This window comes from Bidens hawaiensis, unplaced genomic scaffold (genome assembly GCF_021521415.1).
Source record: "Bidens hawaiensis isolate Kalapana, Puna unplaced genomic scaffold, B.hawaiensis_p1.1 tig00003022_1, whole genome shotgun sequence".
NCBI classification, from domain to species: domain Eukaryota; kingdom Viridiplantae; phylum Streptophyta; class Magnoliopsida; order Asterales; family Asteraceae; genus Bidens; species Bidens hawaiensis.
Window position 1 is genome coordinate 2542344 of NW_027491163.1, and position 22651 is coordinate 2564994.

At 36.1% G+C, this 22651-nt stretch overlaps 1 protein-coding gene across 1 annotated transcript; it reads right to left on the reverse strand.

Moving 5' to 3' along the window:
* Positions 1-637: 637 nt before the first annotated feature.
* On the reverse strand, positions 638-2777 carry LOC143622082 (uncharacterized). The gene is made up of 3 exons (XM_077093323.1): positions 2393-2777; positions 2073-2353; positions 638-1010 (listed from the first exon to the last, which is right to left on the reverse strand). Exons 1-3 carry the CDS (start codon positions 2697-2699, stop codon positions 879-881), a joined length of 720 nt encoding a protein of 239 aa, XP_076949438.1. The 5' UTR covers positions 2700-2777; the 3' UTR covers positions 638-878.
* Positions 2778-22651: the final 19874 nt, after the last annotated feature.

Consider the following 22651-nt stretch of genomic DNA (forward strand, 5'->3'; position numbering starts at 1 on the left):
GATGAACTCATGTTATATTTTTGATATTTTATTTCAATTCTAGTGACACTATTTAATCAAAATATTCTGAATTTGTAATTCCACAAGTTTGATAAATTGATCCAACTATTCTTTCGAATTCAAATAATGAAAGTGATTGGAGAAATGAAAAAGGCAAGAAATAAGTTCTCAGCCAAAGAGATCCTGGTTCGAAACCTTCTTCAAGTAAACATAGATAGCCATCGCCGTTCAAGGAAAATAAGTCTTGGGCAGGTATTTTTATTGATTAACGATTACATTGAAAATTATTTGGTTCAAACATTATCTGCAAATTTTGATGATGAATTGATGACAAAAATTAGATCATACAACTTAAATGCAACCTAAAGATAACTATATTATTGTACGTTTTTCTCAAAAACTCTTGTACCAACCAAAAATGCAAAAAAGAACAGAGCACAGAAGCTCCAGTCAATGTGCAGATCTGCACCGGACATGCACACCGTCATAATACTGCTACAACGTAATGAACACTAAATATCATGGCCAGAAAGCTACACGTAGTTTTCATTATGCTATATATATGTGTATCGAGTCAACTCAACACATTTAAACCGTACCAAAAAAATCATCCGTTATTTTGAGCCGTCACCCAACCCTATCATGTTTCATGATCCAAAACTCTTGCTTGTACCTCAGGAATAGGGTCTTTTGATTAACTAACAACAGCTTATGAGTAACTATTACAGAATCACATATCAAGTCGATATCACACACATTATAGGAATTTTACAACAGCCACCAGGCCACTTAAAGTGAAGCTTTATATTACACACCACCATAGAAACGATTTAGAGTAGTAAACTCACATATCTTAGTGTATTTCCCATTATTTACGTTCATCTTAAAGCCATCACGGGCCACGGTGTGATCCCAGCAGCAGGCAGTGATGGCCTAATGATGGGAGCTCGCTTCACTACTGAGAATGCTTCATTGAGCCGTGCAGCCCGGCTCATAACCTGAGATACCTTCTGTACAAGAATTCATAAAACAAATGTTGACACGTATCTTTTGCAACAACTCTAAAGCTATGAAAAGATGAACTACATGTAATAGATGATATAAGCCAAGTAGTTGACATAATACGATAAAATATCTTTCATACATGTAATAGATGTATATAAACACAAGTAGTTGTCATAATAAGGTAAAAAATGTTTCATACATGTGATAGATGTATATATACATACCTAAGTACTTTACGAGACATCAAAGTGTTTGATTTTTGAAATGAGAAGCAAAAACCACCAACCGATAATTGTATCTTTGCGTTTGAAAAAGCTTTTTTAATTAGTTGTAAAATATGTGTATACATGCTACACATATATAATATACATGCGGTCTTAATAATGAATATGCATGTATACACTATATATGCACTACATATGTGTTTGGTAAGTGGTGGCACAATAGGCGGGTCGCATGAGCTAACGACCCTAACGACTCAAAAAAGTAGTTTTCCAAAACGGGTCAAGATAGATTTGGTTGACCCGCCAAACTTTTTTGCCTACTTCATTCAAATTGATTAATGGATACTTAATGTAACATAAATGACTACAAAAACTGTACCATTGAAAAGATAATTCATTTTTAATTAAGCTAACTTAAAATGTTAATAAGCATTTAAATGCAATTTTGTTCCAGACTTTCACCTAATTTGCGCACCCGTCAAATTCCATCGTTTGCCAAAACTTTACCCTTTATCCCATAATCCATTCGATATAAAATACATCACAAATAAAAGTACACTTCTCCAAGTACATCTACATCTATTTTAAGTTTTGTTCACTTATCTCTGCATACGCATTTAAGTGAGTTGCAAAAGTAAATATTATTTACGCAAAGCAAACACCGAACCCGCATCAATTAATCTTACTAAAGTACTGTCACAGTGTCTCACAATCTCACGATTAACTATTATACGATTCCGCTAAGTTCACCTAAACACATAACCTAACAGAAATTTTATCAACCAAATTTATAAAACTTACTAGCAATGATAATAAAACACACAAACTAAAACGTAAACTGACCTTATCATCTACCGCGACCTTAAGCTGCAAAGTCCTAGTCTTCTGCTTCATCTTATACAACCTCCGCCCCAAAATCACCATCCCCATCATCGCAGCCGCCACCGAGAACGTCCACACGGGACTCGCCTTAAACAAACAGTACTTCAGCAAATCCACCGGAAGCTTCCACCACACCGCCATCACACTATTCTTTTCATCACCACCACCAGCTTTCACATCACCAACCCCTAAACCTTCAACCACTTCACCCGAATCCACCGACTGCTCATCAATTTTCTCAGGTTTAAGTTCAACTTCACCTAACCCAGATAACGATTCAGACAACGGTTCAACAGGACCCGCTTCATTTGAAGCAACTAATTCGGACCCATCAGTGCTCGAAGCCTCGCTAACCGGTTTGGTAATCGAATAATTAGCATCACAAACGGGATCAATCCAGCTAGGGTTATCCGATTCGACTGAGGCTTGATCGGTGACGTCATCACGGTGATACTTGTGGGAATCAAGGGAAAAGTAATCGGATTTGATGATGCCTTCGGAGTCTCGTTCGATTCCGTCCAAATAGGCGGTGGCTTGGAGGGGACTAGAGTGGTCTAGGACCTCCCAATCGTGTAATTCGATGTCCATGGTGATGGAATTTGACACCCTAGAAAGGAAGATTTGGGGGAAATGGAATGAGTGGTAACCCGAGAAACACAACGGCGGTTGGTTAATGCTATCCTTACAGACAAGCTAAACGATAGATTGCCTACTTATGTCACCTTATTTTATTTTTTCTTTTTCTATTTTTTAAATATATCATTCATTGATTACTACGTAAATTATATTTTATTTAATTTTAATTTTAATTTTAATTTTTTTAGTGTGTGACAAACTTAAAGTCGTTAACTTTGGTTTTAAACGTTTTTGTTTATTTAACTGATTTTAAATTTTTTTATTGTTTAAACTTGCAATCATTAACTCTAGTGAAAGGGTACATTGAGGGACGATTTTTGACATGTGACGCCACGTCAATAGATACGATTTTCATTTTAGGGTGTTTGTAGCTCAATATTGCACATCACATCATATCACATCATATATATGTATATATATAAGGGAGCTGAGGAGTCATGTCTTTTACATGTAAAAAATAATAGGAAATTTATTTTTACATGTATAAAATATATTCTTATATATTTTTTAAAGCAGCTAAAAAAAGGTAAAAATAATTTATTTGTTAGAAAATTAAATTTTCTTTATTGGAATGTCCTCTATATGTTTTTATAAGCAAAAGTTCCAAAAAGTTTATATTGAAACTATTTTTTTACATGTGAAATCAAGTTTTATATTATTTTTTTACATGTGAAAGACATAATTCTAAATTCCCCACTTTTTTGGAGTTTCCCATTGAATCCTCCCCCCCCCCCTAACCCACACACACACACACACACACATATATATACATATACTACACACACATAAATATTTAAAAAAAAATAAAGAAAGAAGCATTTGCCGCTTTCCCCCTATCGCCTAAGAGCGGTGTGGAGGGCTACATTGGGGGGGGGGGGGCGATTTTTGACCAAAATCGGGTCACCACACATTACCCTTCAATGTCGCAAATAATATCTTCAATCTTCGTCTCCTTCCCTTCAAAAATCATAAAGTTCCAAGCCTTTCAAATTAGGGATGAGCGTTTTCGGAACGGGTACCGATTGGTACTGGTACCGGTACCGGTACCGAATTCGGTACCATTTGGTACTGTCGGTACGGAATCGATACAAAGTTTTGAGTTTTACGTATCGGTACGGTACCGGTACCTGTACGGTTCGGTACAGTACCGATATTTCACAAATTTTTCATGAAATACCGGTACCGAACCGATACAGGTACCAACTATTTCCGAATTTCAGGATCAGTACCGATCGGTACCGGTACCATCCCGAGCTCATCCCTATTTCAAATTCACCAATAAGCAATGATAATAATACCTTGGAAAACTTCCTTTTCTTTGTTCTTAAGCCCCACATGATTGCAACTTTTAAGCAGGTCTCTAACGAAGGACGTGGTCTTGCACCAAGAAACAAAGCGTCCCAAACCTTCAAGGTTACTAGACAACCGGTGTAAATATGATAAGAGGATTCATCTGTTGCGTTGCAGAGCACACATAAGGGATTAGGAATATCAATATTTCTCCTTCTTAGGGCCGGCCATCTTGGTGGGGATTTTGTCCATCTCCGAGCTCCAAGCGTGAATATTGCATTAAGAGGGAGCCCATTTACTCCAATTTATGACATAATTAAGACTATAATCCCTGCAAGAAAGAATTGTTTGTTTAACCGACCTAACAATGAAGAGAACTGAGAGGTCTCCCAACCAAGACCACTAGTCGGAGTAGGCATTCCTTTTGGCGACCGGGATACATATTATGCATTCTTCCCACTCGGTCAGCTCGTTATGAGAGGTCGGGTTCCTTATCTAATCCCATTGCCAAAAAAGTTGGCTCCCACTCCAATAGAATCTATCACTTACTTTGCAGCTTTTGTTCTTCTCTAATTGATAGAGTCTAGAAAGAACCAACTTGAGAGGGGTTCTTCCAGACCAAGGGTCCGTCCAAAAGAAAAGATCGTTGCCATTACCCAAGTTTTCTTTCATCAGATCCGTGAACTTGAGAGATCCCAAATTCGACTTATTAACTTCCTTCATCATGTTCTTCCACACTCCTGCATAATTATCATTAGCAGGGACCAAACCCATATACGATTTGCACCAATGGATAGCCTCGATTACTCTCTTCCAAAGACTACCTTTCTCACTTTTAAATCTTCAAACCCATTTAGCCAAAAGAGAAAAGTTTACGTCTTTCAGTGGCGGAGCCTGAAATTTTTTTTCTATGGGTTGGAGATTTTCAATGCTCGGGGTCAAAGTTTTCAAACCCAAATAGGTTTGATCAGTCATTCAGTGAGATAAATAAACTACAATATCACTATAATAAATGTACATAGTCAACATTCAGTAAAATACAAAGTCACATTTAATAAAAAAAATATATTACATGTTATAACTGTTCCCTACATATTTTTATGTTTTGAAAATGATTTATAAAATAATTCAATCGTGATTTCAAAAAATAACTCAGTTTCAATATAAGAAATGCAAGCATCATATATAGTTTATCACCTATCTAATTATGTAAAATCTAAGAAAGTTTCGTTATGAGGTTTGGATCGATTGAAGGCTTGAAGCAATCAAAGAAAGAGTGGGTCGGCCGCCGTTGTTGTCATCTGGTTGAAGTCCGGCAGGTAAGGTGATGTGTGACATTTGTCAATTTCGGGTTATTTTATACTTGTATTCTTAATGTAAACCCGGCCCGTTTTGTATCCCGAACCTTTCGATATTATCAAAATGATGAATTGTATGTTAAATATTTGTTTTATAGTTGTTGGATAAATAAAAACACCCTTTTCGGTTCTTAAAATTCTCCGAAAACGCTCAAAACGAACTCCAGGGACTAAAACTACCAAAATGGAGACTTGAAGGACCCATTTGTAGTTTGTGCTTTCTTGGGTCTATAACCAACCCATTTTCATGAAACACCCTTTATAAAAGACCCATTCAACTTACCCTATATATACACACCCATCTTCTTCATTTGTGCTTGCTCATTTCTTCATTTCTCTCTCAAATTCTTGAATTCTAAGGTTGTTCTTCATAAGCTAATCTTTCATTTTAACTAACTTCTCAATACTTAAAGCTTGATGTTACAACATATATATAATATACACTCCTTGTTTACCTTCGGTCTTTCATTTCTCCGGTCTCGGCCGGTTGAAATGTCGGACTAGTAAGGCAAGGTTACATGGAGGACTTTGTAGTCCTTGTTTATATATTTAACAAATCTAACCATATAAGTTGTTATACTTGCTTAAATTCTACATATTTTAGTTTATTTTTCATATTTGTCAAGTTCATGGTATTGGGTATGTGGTGACTAGCCTCGGTTTCATCCCGAGTTGAGAACCGAACCAAAAACCGAACTTTTGTTTAAAAGCATTATTGTTAACTTTTTGAATGTAAAACTTGAGTATGATTATTTATAAGTTATTTTACAAGTTCCATGGTAATTGGGTATGTGGTAACCATCCTCGGTCTTATTCCGAGTCAAGGACAGAACCAAAAACCGAACTTTTGTTTAAAAGCTTTATTGTTAACTTTTTGAATGTAAAACTTGAGTATTATTATTTATAAGTTATTTTACAAGTTCCATGGTAATTGGGTATGTGGTAACCATCCTCGGTCTTATTCCGAGTCAAGGACCGAACCAAAAACCGAACTAAACCGAGTTCACTCGCTTAAGACACACAAGTGTGTTTTTAGCCACCAAAACTCATATTTTTCTTCATGATTATATTTTAAATCAATTTTAGTTAATTTCTAAACATACTTGGCATGTCGGTAACCAACTTGATCTTATAACAAGTTCGAACCGATAAGGTCGTATACTCGCTTAACGAACGTTAAGGTTCTTCACAATAGAACTACATACTTGGTTAAGTCTATTTTGATTTTATTGAGTTATCTCATAACATTTATTATTTTGGGAAGTTAACTGTGAGCTTGGTCAATTATCAAGTCTCGAACCTACAAACCCGAACACTCGTTTAAACCTCGTTTTGGTATTCTTATAACCAAAGGTTTTGCAATATCGCATTTTAACCCACATTATTACTTAACATAGGTTGAGTAAAAAAAAGAAAAAAACTAATGAATAGAATACCGAGACCCGGTTTCGAGTAAACTTATTTTACAAAACTCGTTTTTTTTAATTTCTCAAATATTTACATTTTAAATCCTAAACTTTATTTATTTACTTTATTTGTCATGTATTTTATTTTAAACCCTTCCAAGACTACCTACTAACACAAGACCCGTTTAATATAGGTCTTGCTCGTTAAACCGATCTCTCCGATTATTCACGACACTATCTTTCAAGTTACTTGTTAATGTGAGTACTTTTTCATCCCCCGTTTTCCATCTTTCGTTTTGGGGGTGACATTGCATACTTATTCAAATTCAAATGATTTATACTTGAGTCTTAAACCACAACACGTATTGTATATGTTTACTTAAATAAATGCTCGATTTGGTGTTATATGCTTTACATGATTATGTGCAAATTCTTGAATGCTAAGGCGGGTAGCCTCTTGAATGCTAAGGCGGGTAGCCTCATCAAAGTATGATCATACGTTAATTCCGAGTATATATGGTATCCCCATATAGAAAGGTGTCGTCAATGTATTCTTATTGACGATTTCATTATTGTCGTCAATGTATTCTTATTGACGGTTCGTCAATGTATTCTTATTGACGGTTTCATTTATCTAAATTGTTGCTATTATTTATTGTTTTCATATACTAGTTGTGGATTTCATACTATATACTTATTGTCCAAAACTATGAAAATTGCTCACCAACCTTCGTGTTGACAAACTCTATTTTATGCAATGTTACAGGTTTGATGTTAGCTTGATTGGATTACTTGAAGAAACTTATTATCTTGGCTTTAGGATATTAGAAAATAAAAGAACAAGTTATTTGTTTATCTATCTATTTGGCATTTTGTATGAACAATTGTTGTGTTATTTATGATGATATGGATTTAAATGAGTTGTTTAAATATTCTAACTTTATAGTGTCATTGTGTAATGAGCAATCATGTCGCGCCTCGACGTTTCCGCCTTCATTGGTCGGGGTGTGACAGATTGGTATCAAAGCCATCGACTATAGGATAGGTGGTTAGACGTAACAGCCTAGTATAGTTTATGCTCTAGGGTCCCTATACGTGTGCTTATACGTGTTTACCCTACTTGATTTTTTATTGCATTTATTAATTATTTATAAACTTTTTTAAAAATATATCTCATCATAAATGTACACATACACACACTTTCAATAGTATTCTAAGGTATTTTTACCTTAAAACAAAACATTAGTTTTTATATTGTGTTTTATGGATCACAAGTTTAACTTGGATCTCGTTGTTTACAACCTCCTTAAAGCTAGGTTCTATAATTTGTTTTGTGACGACCGTAGGGAACGAAACACTTGATTCGATCATTTGACAAAAAGATTCCAAGAATCGAAGGTGATTTACTTACTTGGGATGATTGGGTTTAGTGTTGGTTTCTAGGTCAAGCAACTCGAGTTATATGAGCCGACACTTTAAGTTGTCGTATGCTAGCGTTCCGGTCGCCTCCTTATTTTTGGTGTTGAAACATAAAAGCCACGGTAATACGTGGACAAGTGTTTTTAACATCTCGTTGTATCTCCGTTTTATTGTATGTTATTATAATGATTTGAGTCAACAACATGAAAGACGTGGTGATACGTGCACATGTTCAACTCCATATATATTACTTTTACATAAGTTTTATTGCCGGGATATCAAATCATGGTGGTTCATGTACGATTTTCCCAACTATATATATGTTTTCAAGAAATTTTGTTGGTTTTTTTTTCGGAATATCAAATCATGGTGGTTCATGTACGATTTTTCCGACTATATACAAATTTCAACACTTCAAAACGTCCAAATTTTAAATTCTCGAAACTTTGAAACATATACTTATATATACGTTTTTATCATTTGGTTTATGTATAAACTTTACTTCTACTAACATTCTCATCCTTATGACACTAGGATTCACGTAAAAAAAATGGTTACATACATCTTCTATTTTAAACTCAATGCCCTCAAACTCACTACAATTCTTTATAATTTTTAGAATGCCTCCGCTACGACGCCACTATCGCAAGGACTCCAGACGCTAGATGGCCGCTTTAGTAGCCGAACAAGTCGCCGCTGTGATTCCCAAACTCCTAACTCACTTGCAAGCAAACCAACCTCCACCCGTTGAACACACACCCGCTCCCTACTTGTATAAACAATTTACTGGTGCTAACCCAACCAAATTCCTTGGTACGAACTGTGCGACTACCTTGTTGCAATGGTTTGAAAAGATGGAAAGTGTGTTCCGACACAGCGAGTGCCCTGGAGCGAAGAAAACTAATTTCGCTTCGAGCATGTTTGAGGAAACTGCTCTTACGTGGTGGGGTAGTGTTATGCATCTCCAAGGGGCGGAAATTGCCATCGCGCTTCCATGGACCGAACTTAAGGAACTCATGATGAAGAAGTTTTGTCCCAAACACGAGCTCCAAAAGCTTGAAGCCGAATTTTGGGAATTGAAACAAGAAGTGGTGATAATGCCACTTACTCGCTCCGTTTTCATGAATTGAGCACCCTTGTACCTCATTTGGTTACCCCGCTCGAACGTAAAATCGACAAATACATCGGGGGTTTACCCATGCTAATTCGGGACTCAGTCATGAGTAGCAAACCCGAGAACCTTGAGGATGCAATTACTCTAGCCGGTGCGCTATCGGAAAACCATGTTAAGGAGGGTACCCTAACCATCAAGAAGAAAAGTGATAAAAGCAAAACCGAACCCTCACCTCAAGCCAAAGTTGACCCACCACCTCAAGCCATCAACTACTCAAACTCTCTCCACCACAACAACAAAAAGAAACCCAAACAAAACCACTGAAACTATGTCGTTACCCAACCGCAACCGCAACAACAACCCCAAGCTCCCCCACAAAATCGAAAACCCTATACCGGTACTTTTCGACTATGCAACAATTGTCAACTTCATCACCCATCTCACTTACCTTGTCGCCATTGCACCATTTGTAACCGTTTTGGCCATCTAAATAACACATGTCGTTCCGCACAACGTACTCAACCCAACAAACCAAGAACCACTCCACAAAACACCCAAAACCGCTTTGCACCTTACCCGCAAAACCCTCCTCAACAACCCCGAGCTTGCTTTAACTGTGGTGACCCAAATCATTTCCGCAACAATTGCCCACGACTCACTTTTGCAAACCAAGCCCAAACCGTAACCATACCCTACTATCAAACCCAAGCCTACCAAGTCCAAACCTACCAACCTCAACTTCCCCAACTCAATGCACCACTCATCTAACCCATGCAAGCCATCCAAGCACCTCCTCCTCCACCACCTCATGCACCTCAAGGAAATCCCGGTAACCAAGGACGAGCTTTTATGATGAATGCTAATAAAGCTCAAGTGGCAAACGACGTTGTGAACGGTATGTTTTTAGTGAACGAGCATTTGGCTTCTATATTATTTGATACGGGTGCCGATAGAAGTTTTATTTCATTAAAGTTTGAATCTACTCTTGCCGTACCTCGCACTAAACTTTCTCGACCCTTTTCTGTCGAAGTCGCCAATGGAAATTCTATCACCATAAACTCGGTCCTTCGTAATTGTTCTCTCACTCTTTGTAAGCATAAATTCTCCATCGATCTCATTCCGATGCAAATGGGAAGTTTCGATGTCATAGTTGGCATGGATTGGTTATCTTTGCACCGTGCCGAAGTCGTTTGTTATGATAAATTCATTCGGATTCCGCTTGTCAACGGTAAAACTCTCAAGGTCTACGGCAAAATGTTTCCTAAAAGGCTCAATCTCATGTCGTGTTCTCAATCGCAAAAATACTTACGCCAAAAGTATGTTCCGTTCCTAGCCCAAGCGGTAGTAAAAGACCACAAGGAAAGAAAAATCAAAGATATCTCCATTGTTTGTGATTTCCTCGACGTCTTTCCAGATGATGTTACCGGTCTTCCACCCATTCGTCTGGTTGAATTTCGAATCGATCTTGTGCCCGGCGCAATGCCCGTGGCCAAGGCTCCTTACCGTTTAGCCCCGTCGGAAATGCAAGAGTTATCAAACCAACTCGAAGAACTTTCCGACAAAGGATTTATTCGTCCAAGCTCCTCTCCTTGGGGCGCTCCCGTCCTCTTCGTGAAAAAGAAAGATGGCTCATTTCGCATGTGCATCGATTATCGTGAACTCAATAAACTTACTATCAAAAATCGTTATCCTTTGCCACGAATCGACGACCTCTTCGATCAACTCCAAGGCGCAACGTGTTTCTCCAAAATCGATCTTCGATCAGGATATCATCAGTTGCGTGTTCGCGAAGAAGACATTCCAAAAACCGCATTCTGTACTCGATATGGACATTTAGAATTTTTGGTCATGCCCTTCGGGTTAATCAATGCACCCGCGGTATTTATGGATCTCATGAACCGCGTTTGCAAACCGTTTCTAGATAAATTCGTTATTGTCTTTATTGATGACATTCTCATCTTCTCTAAATCCAAAGCCGAGCGTGAGCATCACTTGCGTTCCATTCTCGAAGTCTTAAGAAAAGAACGACTTTACCCCAAATTCTCAAAATGTGAATTTTGGCTAGAGGAAGTTCAATTTTTAGGACACATCGTCAACGACAAGGGTATTCATGTTGATCCCGCAAAAATCGAAGCCGTCAAAGATTGGAAGACTCCGACTACACCCACAGAAATTCGATCTTTCCTCGGTTTGGCCGGATATTATCGGCGTTTCATCCAAAATTTTTCCAAGATCTCTTTACCCCTCACTTCCCTAACTCACAAAGGACAGCCTTATGAATGGGGATCCAAACAAGAAGAAGCATTTAATACTCTTAAACACATGCTTTGCAATGCTCCCGTTCTAACCCTTCCCGATGGAAACGACGACTTTGTAGTATTTTGCGATGCTTCTCATCAAGGTCTCGGTTGCGTTCTCATGCAACGAGGTCAAGTTATCGCGTATGCTTCAAGGCAACTCAAGATCAACGAGAAGAACTACACGACTCACGATCTTGAACTAGGTGCCGTCGTTTTCGCACTCAAAATTTGGAGACATTACCTTTACGGAACGAAATGTGTGGTTTTTACCGATCACAAAAGCCTTCAACACATTTTGACCAAAAAGATCTCAACATGAGACAACGAAGATGGGCTGAGTTACTTAGTGACTACGATTGCGAAATTCGCTACCATCCCGGTAAAGCGAATGTCGTGGCCGATGCCCTTAGTCGAAAGGTTAATGTCAAATCCGTCTTGCTTCTTAGCGTCACCGTTCAAACCGATCTCCAAGCCAAAATCTATCAAGCGCAACGTACCTCTGTTGACGAAGGTAACATGTACGACGAAATGTCATGTGGAGCCGAGCTTCAACTCGAAACAAAACCCGATGGCTTATTGTATTATCTCAATCGTTTATGGGTTCCCGATCGCGATGACCTTCGTACTTGCATACTCGATGAAGCTCACAAGTCACGATATTCTGTTCATCCCGGTGCGGATAAAATGTATTTTGATCTTCGTTCTACCTTTTGGTGGCCGGGTATGAAGAAAGACGTAGCAACGTACGTATCGAAATGTCTTACTTGCTCTAAAGTCAAAGCCGAACATCAAAAACCCTTTGGGTTACTCGAGCAACCACCAATCCCCATATGGAAATGGGAAGACATTGCTATGGACTTTATAATGAAACTACCCACTACACAAAAAGGCAACGATAGCATTTGGGTGATTATTGACCGATTAACCAAGTCCGCTCACTTTATTCCAATTCGAGAAAAATACCCCGTTGAGCAACTTGCCCAAATCTACGTTCGCGAAATCGTGTGTCGCGACGGTTTACCTTTGACTATCATCTCTGATCGCGATGCTCGATTCACGTCTCATTTTTGGCGATCACTTCAAGAAACCTTGGGAACTCGTCTTGATCTTAGCACCGCTTATCATCCTCAAACGGATGGACAATCCGAACGTACGATTCAAACACTTGAGGACATGCTTCGAGCGTGTGTACTCGATTTCGGTGGGAATTGGGATTCTCACATTCCTTACATTGAATTCTCTTACCATAACAGTTTCCATTCTAGCATCGGTATGCCTCCTTTCGAAGCTCTCTACGGTCGCAAATGTCGTTCCTCGATTAGTTGGAACGAAATCGGGGAAGCTCAAATTACCGGACCCGAAATGGTCCAAGAAGCCACCGACTGTATCGACCAAATTCGCAAGAACCTACTTGCCGCTAGAAGTCGACAAAAGAGCTACGCCGACAAACGGCGAAAACCGATCGAATTCAATGTCGACGATCTCGTCCTTCTCAAGGTATCCCCTTGGAAAGGAGTTGTTCGTTTTGGAAAGAAAGGAAAACTAGCTCCCCGTTTAGTAGGCCCATTCAAGATTCTTGAGCGAGTCGGAAAAGTAGCCTACCGACTCGAACTACCGGAATAACTCACCGGTGTTCATCCGACCTTTCATGTTTCAAATCTCAAGAAGTGCTTAGCCGAAGGTAGTCTCCATATACCTCTTGACGAAGTACAAGTCAATGAATCAATGCTTATGGTTGAACGACCCGTTGAAATCATGGACCGCAATGAAAAGAAAACCAAGCGAAGTCGCATTAAGTTAGTTAAAGTTCGATGGGAATCACGGCGTGGCGCGGAGTTTACATGGGAACGGGAAGACTCGATGAAGGAGAAATATCCATATTTATTTACATCATCTTAATTTCGGGACGAAATTTCTTAAAGTAGGAGATACTGTGACATTTGTCAATTTCGGGTTATTTTATACTTGTATTCTTAATGTAAACCCGGCCCGTTTTGTATCCCAAACCTTTCGACATTATCAAAATGATGAATTGTATGTTAAATATTTGTTTTATAGTTGTTGGATAAATAAAAACACCCTTTTCGGTTCTTAAAATTCCCCAAAAACGCTCAAAACGAACTCCAGGGACTAAAACTACCAAAATGGAGACTTGAAGGACCCATTTGTAGTTTGTGCTTTCTTGGGTCTATAACCAACCCATTTTCATGAAACACCCTTTATAAAAGACCCATTCAACTTACCCTATATATACACACCCATCTTCTTCATTTGTGCTTGCTCATTTCTTCATTTCTCTCTCAAATTCTTGAATTCTAAGGTTGTTCTTCATAAGCTAATCTTTCATTTTAACTAACTTCTCAATACTTAAAGCTTGATGTTACAACATATATATAATATACACTCCTTGTTTACCTTCGGTCTTTCATTTCTCCGGTCTCGGCCGGTTGAAATGTCGGACTAGTAAGGCAAGGTTACATGGAGGACTTTGTAGTCCTTGTTTATATATTTAACAAATCTAACCATATAAGTTGTTATACTTGCTTAAATTCTACATATTTTAGTTTATTTTTCATATTTCTCAAGTTCATGGTATTGGGTATGTGGTGACTAGCCTCGGTTTCATCCCGAGTTGAGAACCGAACCAAAAACCGAACTTTTGTTTAAAAGCATTATTGTTAACTTTTTGAATGTAAAACTTGAGTATGATTATTTATAAGTTATTTTACAAGTTCCATGGTAATTGGGTATGTGGTAACCATCCTCGGTCTTATTCCGAGTCAAGGACCGAACCAAAAACCGAACTTTTGTTTAAAAGCTTTATTGTTAACTTTTTGAATGTAAAACTTGAGTATTATTATTTATAAGTTATTTTACAAGTTTCATGGTAATTGGGTATGTGGTAACCATCCTCGGTCTTATTCCGAGTCAAGGACCGAACCAAAAACCGAACTAAACCGAGTTCACTCGCTTAAGACACACAAGTGTGTTTTTAGCCACCAAAACTCATATTTTTCTTCATGATTATATTTTAAATCAATTTTAGTTAATTTCTAAACATACTTGGCATGTCGGTAACCAACTTGATCTTATAACAAGTTCGAACCGATAAGGTCGTATACTCGCTTAACGAACGTTAAGGTTCTTCACAATAGAACTACATACTTGGTTAAGTCTATTTTGATTTTATTGAGTTATCTCATAACATTTATTATTTTGGGAAGTTAACTGTGAGCTTGGTCAATTATCAAGTCTCGAACCTACAAACCCGAACACTCGTTTAAACCTCGTTTTGGTATTCTTATAACCAAAGGTTTTGCAATATCGCATTTTAACCCACATTATTACTTAACATAGGTTGAGTAAAAAAAAGAAAAAAACTAATGAATAGAATACCGAGACCCGGTTTCGAGTAAACTTATTTTACAAAACTCGTTTTTTTTAATTTCTCAAATATTTACATTTTAAATCCTAAACTTTATTTATTTACTTTATTTGTCATGTATTTTATTTTAAACCCTTCCAAGACTACCTACTAACACAAGACCCGTTTAATATAGGTCTTGCTCGTTAAACCGATCTCTCCGATTATTCACGACACTATCTTTCAAGTTACTTGTTAATGTGAGTACTTTTTCATCCCCCGTTTTCCATCTTTCGTTTTGGGGGTGACATTGCATACTTATTCAAATTCAAATGATTTATACTTGAGTCTTAAACCACAACACGTATTGTATATGTTTACTTAAATAAATGCTCGATTTGGTGTTATATGCTTTACATGATTATGTGCAAATTCTTGAATGCTAAGGCGGGTAGCCTCTTGAATGCTAAGGCGGGTAGCCTCATCAAAGTATGATCATACGTTAATTCCGAGTATATATGGTATCCCCATATAGAAAGGTGTCGTCAATGTATTCTTATTGACGATTTCATTATTGTCGTCAATGTATTCTTATTGACGGTTCGTCAATGTATTCTTATTGACGGTTTCATTTATCTAAATTGTTGCTATTATTTATTGTTTTCATATACTAGTTGTGGATTTCATACTATATACTTATTGTCCAAAACTATGAAAATTGCTCACCAACCTTCGTGTTGACAAACTCTATTTTATGCAATGTTACAGGTTTGATGTTAGCTTGATTGGATTACTTGAAGAAACTTATTATCTTGGCTTTAGGATATTAGAAAATAAAAGAACAAGTTATTTGTTTATCTATCTATTTGGCATTTTGTATGAACAATTGTTGTGTTATTTATGATGATATGGATTTAAATGAGTTGTTTAAATATTCTAACTTTATAGTGTCATTGTGTAATGAGCAATCATGTCGCGCCTCGACGTTTCCGCCTTCATTGGTCGGGGTGTGACAGATTGGTATCAAAGCCATCGACTATAGGATAGGTGGTTAGACGTAACAGCCTAGTATAGTTTATGCTCTAGGGTCCCTATACGTGTGCTTATACGTGTTTACCCTACTTGATTTTTTATTGCATTTATTAATTATTTATAAACTTTTTTAAAAATATATCTCATCATAAATGTACACATACACACACTTTCAATAGTATTCTAAGGTATTTTTACCTTAAAACAAAACATTAGTTTTTATATTGTGTTTTATGGATCACAAGTTTAACTTGGATCTCGTTGTTTACAACCTCCTTAAAGCTAGGTTCTATAATTTGTTTTGTGACGACCGTAGGGAACGAAACACTTGATTCGATCATTTGACAAAAAGATTCCAAGAATCTAAGGTGATTTATTTACTTGGGATGATTGGGTTTAGTGTTGGTTTCTAGGTCAAGCAACTCGAGTTATATGAGCCGACACTTTAAGTTGTCGTATGCGAGCGTTCCGGTCGCCTCCTTATTTTTGGTGTTGAAACATAAAAGCCACGGTAATACGTGGACAAGTGTTTTTAACATCTCGTTGTATCTCCGTTTTATTGTATGTTATTATAATGATTTGAGTCAACAACATGAAAGACGTGGTGATACGTGCACATGTTCAACTCCATTATATTACTTTTACATAAGTTTTATTGCCGGGATATCAAATCATGGTGGTTCATGTACGATTTTCCCAACTATATATATGTTTTCAAGAAATTTTGTTGGTTTTTTTTTCGGAATATCAAATCATGGTGGTTCATGTACGATTTTTCCGACTATATACAAATTTCAACACTTCAAAACGTCCAAATTTTAAATTCTCGAAACTTTGAAACATATACTTATATATACGTTTTTATCATTTGGTTTATGTATAAACTTTACTTCTACTAACATTCTCATCCTTATGACACTAGGATTCACGTAAAAAAAATGGTTACATACATCTTCTATTTTAAACTCAATGCCCTCAAACTCACTACAATTCTTTATAATTTTTAGAATGCCTCCGCTACGACGCCACTATCGCAAGGACTCCAGACGCTAGATGGCCGCTTTAGTAGCCGAACAAGTCGCTGCTGTGATTCCCAAACTCCTAACTCACTTGCAAGCAAACCAACCTCCACCCGTTGAACACACACCCGCTCCCTACTTGTATAAACAATTTACTGGTGCTAACCCAACCAAATTCCTTGGTACGAACTGTGCGACTACCTTGTTGCAATGGTTTGAAAAGATGGAAAGTGTGTTCCGACACAGCGAGTGCCCTGGAGCGAAGAAAACTAATTTCGCTTCGAGCATGTTTGAGGAAACTGCTCTTACGTGGTGGGGTAGTGTTATGCATCTCCAAGGGGCGGAAATTGCCATCGCGCTTCCATGGACCGAACTTAAGGAACTCATGATGAAGAAGTTTTGTCCCAAACACGAGCTCCAAAAGCTTGAAGCCGAATTTTGGGAATTGAAACAAGAAAGTGGTGATAATGCCACTTACTCGCTCCGTTTTCATGAATTGAGCACCCTTGTACCTCATTTGGTTACCCCGCTCGAACGTAAAATCGACAAATACATCGGGGGTTTACCCATGCTAATTCGGGACTCAGTCATGAGTAGCAAACCCGAGAACCTTGAGGATGCAATTACTCTAGCCGGTGCGCTATCGGAAAACCATGTTAAGGAGGGTACCCTAACCATCAAGAAGAAAAGTGATAAAAGCAAAACCGAACCCTCACCTCAAGCCAAAGTTGACCCACCACCTCAAGCCATCAACTACTCAAACTCTCTCCACCACAACAACAAAAAGAAACCCAAACAAAACCACTGAAACTATGTCGTTACCCAACCGCAACCGCAACAACAACCCCAAGCTCCCCCATAAAATCGAAAACCCTATACCGGTACTTTTCGACTATGCAACAATTGTCAACTTCATCACCCATCTCACTTACCTTGTCGCCATTGCACCATTCGTAACCGTTTTGGCCATCTAAATAACACATGTCGTTCCGCACAACGTACTCAACCCAACAAACCAAGAACCACTCCACAAAACACCCAAAACCGCTTTGCACCTTACCCGCAAAATCCTCCTCAACAACCCCGAGCTTGCTTTAACTGTGGTGACCCAAATCATTACGAGAAAAGAAAACCAAGCGAAGTCGCATTAAGTTAGTTAAAGTTCGATGGGAATCACGGCGTGGCGCGGAGTTTACATGGGAACGGGAAGACTCGATGAAGGAGAAATATCCATATTTATTTACATCATCTTAATTTCGGGACGAAATTTCTTAAAGTAGGAGATACTGTGACATTTGTCAATTTCGGGTTATTTTATACTTGTATTCTTAATGTAAACCTAACCCGTTTTGTATCCCGAACCTTTCGACATTATCAAAATGATGAATTGTATGTTAAATATTTGTTTTATAGTTGTTGGATAAATAAAAACACCCTTTTCGGTTCTTAAAATTCCCCGAAAACGCTCAAAACGAACTCCAGGGACTAAAACTACCAAAATGGAGACTTGAAGGACCCATTTGTAGTTTGTGCTTTCTTGGGTCTATAACCAACCCATTTTCATGAAACACCCTTTATTAAAGACCCATTCAACTTACCCTATATATACACACCCATCTTCTTCATTTGTGCTTGCTCATTTCTTCATTTCTCTCTCAAATTCTTGAATTCTAAGATTGTTCTTCATAAGCTAATCTTTCATTTTAACTAACTTCTCAATACTTAAAGCTTGATGTTACAACATATATATAATATACACTCCTTGTTTACCTTCTGTCTTTCATTTCTCCGGTCTCGGCCGGTTGAAATGTCGGACTAGTAAGGCAAGGTTACATGGAGGACTTTGTAGTCCTTGTTTATATATTTAACAAATCTAACCATATAAGTTGTTATACTTGCTTAAATTCTACATATTTTAGTTTATTTTTCATATTTGTCAAGTTCATGGTATTGGGTATGTGGTGACTAGCCTCGGTTTCATCCCGAGTTGAGAACCGAACCAAAAACCGAACTTTTGTTTAAAAGCATTATTGTTAACTTTTTGAATGTAAAACTTGAGTATGATTATTTATAAGTTATTTTACAAGTTCCATGGTAATTGGGTATGTGGTAACCATCCTCGGTCTTATTCCGAGTCAAGGACCGAACCAAAAACCGAACTTTTGTTTAAAAGCTTTATTGTTAACTTTTTGAATGTAAAACTTGAGTATTATTATTTATAAGTTATTTTACAAGTTCCATGGTAATTGGGTATGTGGTAACCATCCTCGGTCTTATTCCGAGTCAAGGACCGAACCAAAAACCGAACTAAACCGAGTTCACTCGCTTAAGACACACAAGTGTGTTTTTAGCCACCAAAACTCATATTTTTCTTCATGATTATATTTTAAATCAATTTTAGTTAATTTCTAAACATACTTGGCATGTCGGTAACCAACTTGATCTTATAACAAGTTCGAACCGATAAGGTCGTATACTCGCTTAACGAACGTTAAGGTTCTTCACAATAGAACTACATACTTGGTTAAGTCTATTTTGATTTTATTGAGTTATCTCATAACATTTATTATTTTGGGAAGTTAACTGTGAGCTTGGTCAATTATCAAGTCTCGAACCTACAAACCCGAACACTCGTTTAAACCTCGTTTTGGTATTCTTATAACCAAAGGTTTTGCAATATCGCATTTTAACCCACATTATTACTTAACATAGGTTGAGTAAAAAAAAGAAAAAAACTAATGAATAGAATACCGAGACCCGGTTTCGAGTAAACTTATTTTACAAAACTCGTTTTTTTTAATTTCTCAAATATTTACATTTTAAATCCTAAACTTTATTTATTTACTTTATTTGTCATGTATTTTATTTTAAACCCTTCCAAGACTACCTACTAACACAAGACCCGTTTAATATAGGTCTTGCTCGTTAAACCGATCTCTCCGATTATTCACGACACTATCTTTCAAGTTACTTGTTAATGTGAGTACTTTTTCATCCCCCGTTTTCCATCTTTCGTTTTGGGGGTGACATTGCATACTTATTCAAATTCAAATGATTTATACTTGAGTCTTAAACCACAACACGTATTGTATATGTTTACTTAAATAAATGCTCGATTTGGTGTTATATGCTTTACATGATTATGTGCAAATTCTTGAATGCTAAGGCGGGTAACCTCTAGAATGCTAAGGCGGGTAGCCTCATCAAAGTATGATCATATGTTAATTCCGAGTATATATGGTATCCCCATATAGAAAGGTGTTGTCAATGTATTCTTATTGACGATTTCATTATTGTCGTCAATGTATTCTTATTGACGGTTCGTCAATGTATTCTTATTGACGGTTTCATTTATCTAAATTGTTGCTATTATTTATTGTTTCATATACTAGTTGTGGATTTCATACTATATACTTATTGTCCAAAACTATGAAAATTGCTCACCAACGTTCGTGTTGACAAACTCTATTTTATGCAATGTTACAGGTTTGATGTTAGCTTGATTGGATTACTTGAAGAAACTTATTATCTTGGCTTTAGGATATTAGAAAATAAAAGAACAAGTTATTTGTTTATCTATCTATTTGGCATTTTGTATGAACAATTGTTGTGTTATTTATGATGATATGGATTTAAATGAGTTGTTTAAATATTCTAACTTTATAGTGCCATTGTGTAATGAGCAATCATGTCGCGCCTCGACGTTTCCGCCTTCATTGGTCGGGGTGTGACATGATGGTTGAAGCCTTGAAGTGAACTGGCAATGGCGATAAGGCGATGGCTGTTTGGCCATTAGAGAAGTAATTTATCAGTTGCTGAGGCGATGGATGTTGTTTTTGTTCTTTTATTTAATTTTTATTTAGAGATTATGCCTAACTTAAAATGTTAATTAGATTGGGTTTACTAGACAATTCTATGAATAATTTGTTTTATTATTTATATATGGGTTGTTATTGATCCATTTAGTTTGTTAGCAATTTTTAAAGTTTTTTATATTTTATAAAAACATATTCATTATTAAGTTTTTTAACTAAAACTTTCATAATTAATGGCTTCGTATACTTTTTTGAAAACGATAATGAATTCGTTCGCTGAAAAATAATGAGTTCGTTCATTCGTTCGATACTATAGGTTATATATAAATCGAAAAAAGACTAGGTTCGGCTGAACCTGTTTGCCACAATGTGGCTCTGCCATTGATCTTTCAACCTCGAGATCCCGAGACCACCCCTATCTCTAGGAACGGATAACCGGTCTCAAGCGACCCAATAAACTTTATTACTGTTGTCATAACCTATCTCTAAACGTTTTTGCGTATTAAACTGATTTTAATAATCTAAATTATTATGTGTTAATAGATAATAATAGATCATATTTTACTTTAATAGACTACACGTATTATATTTTAGAGAGAACCTCGATTTTGGTTCATGTGTTTCTTAAAATGATCAATTTTGGTCTAATAGTTTATTTTAAGCTTTTATGGTACAATAGTTTCAATTAACTATCAGTTTTAATTCAACCCACTAACGTCATCTACCAACCGTTAGTTAATACAACTTTGAGGGGCTTTTTTTATATTTTTCACAAACTTTTAATTCATATTTCTTTTTTCTACTAAATATAAGTTTTATACTTTTTGTTATTTTCTAACTATTATGATTTATTATATTTTTATATATATATATATATATATTTTATTTTTTAAAATATTTTTTTTGAAACCGGATTTTTTATGCAACTGCATATTTATTTGATTATATTTGAATACTTTTATTTTTACTTTTATCATAGCCGTAATAGTATATAGGATTTAAAAAGCAGAATTTTTATTTTTTAAGTTTCATTTTAATACTACACTTATATTAACTATAAAAGATATAGAAAAATTAGCTTTTCTGCTTTTATTTCTCGATAGTAAAAAAAACATATATTGATTTAATATTGTTTTTTTAACTTTTCAATTGAAGAAGGGTTGCTGAAAATCTGTTTACTAATTTTAATTCTTTGTTTGTATATTTTTTTTCGAACAACTAAAGTACTCTATATTTCATATCTTAATCATTTTACCAAAGCATCAAAATGGGAATGACTTCTTGGCTTGTATTTAATAGTGGTGCATAATTTAACTTAAAATCGTACTTCAAAATAAAACTAAATACAAAGTTTTTAAAATTGACATACTATTATAGCTATAAAAGGTTAAAAAAATTAAAGTATTTAAATATGAATAAACAGATATACACTTGCATAAAAGCATCAGTTTTGAAAAATATATATATATATATATATATATATATATATATATATATATATATATATATATATATATATATATACATATATATATATATTTTAAATAGAAACTGTGTAGATATTTATATATAAACAAATATAAGAAACCATAATACTAAAAAATAAGAAAAAATATAAAACTTATATTTAGTAGAAAACCCAAAAATTCTTATGATTAAAAGTTTGTGAAAAATACAAAAAAGTCCTCAAAGTTATATTAACTAACGGTTGGTGGATGACGTTAATGGGTTGGACTAAAACTGATCGTTAATTGAAACTATTGTACCATAAAAGCCTAAATAAACTG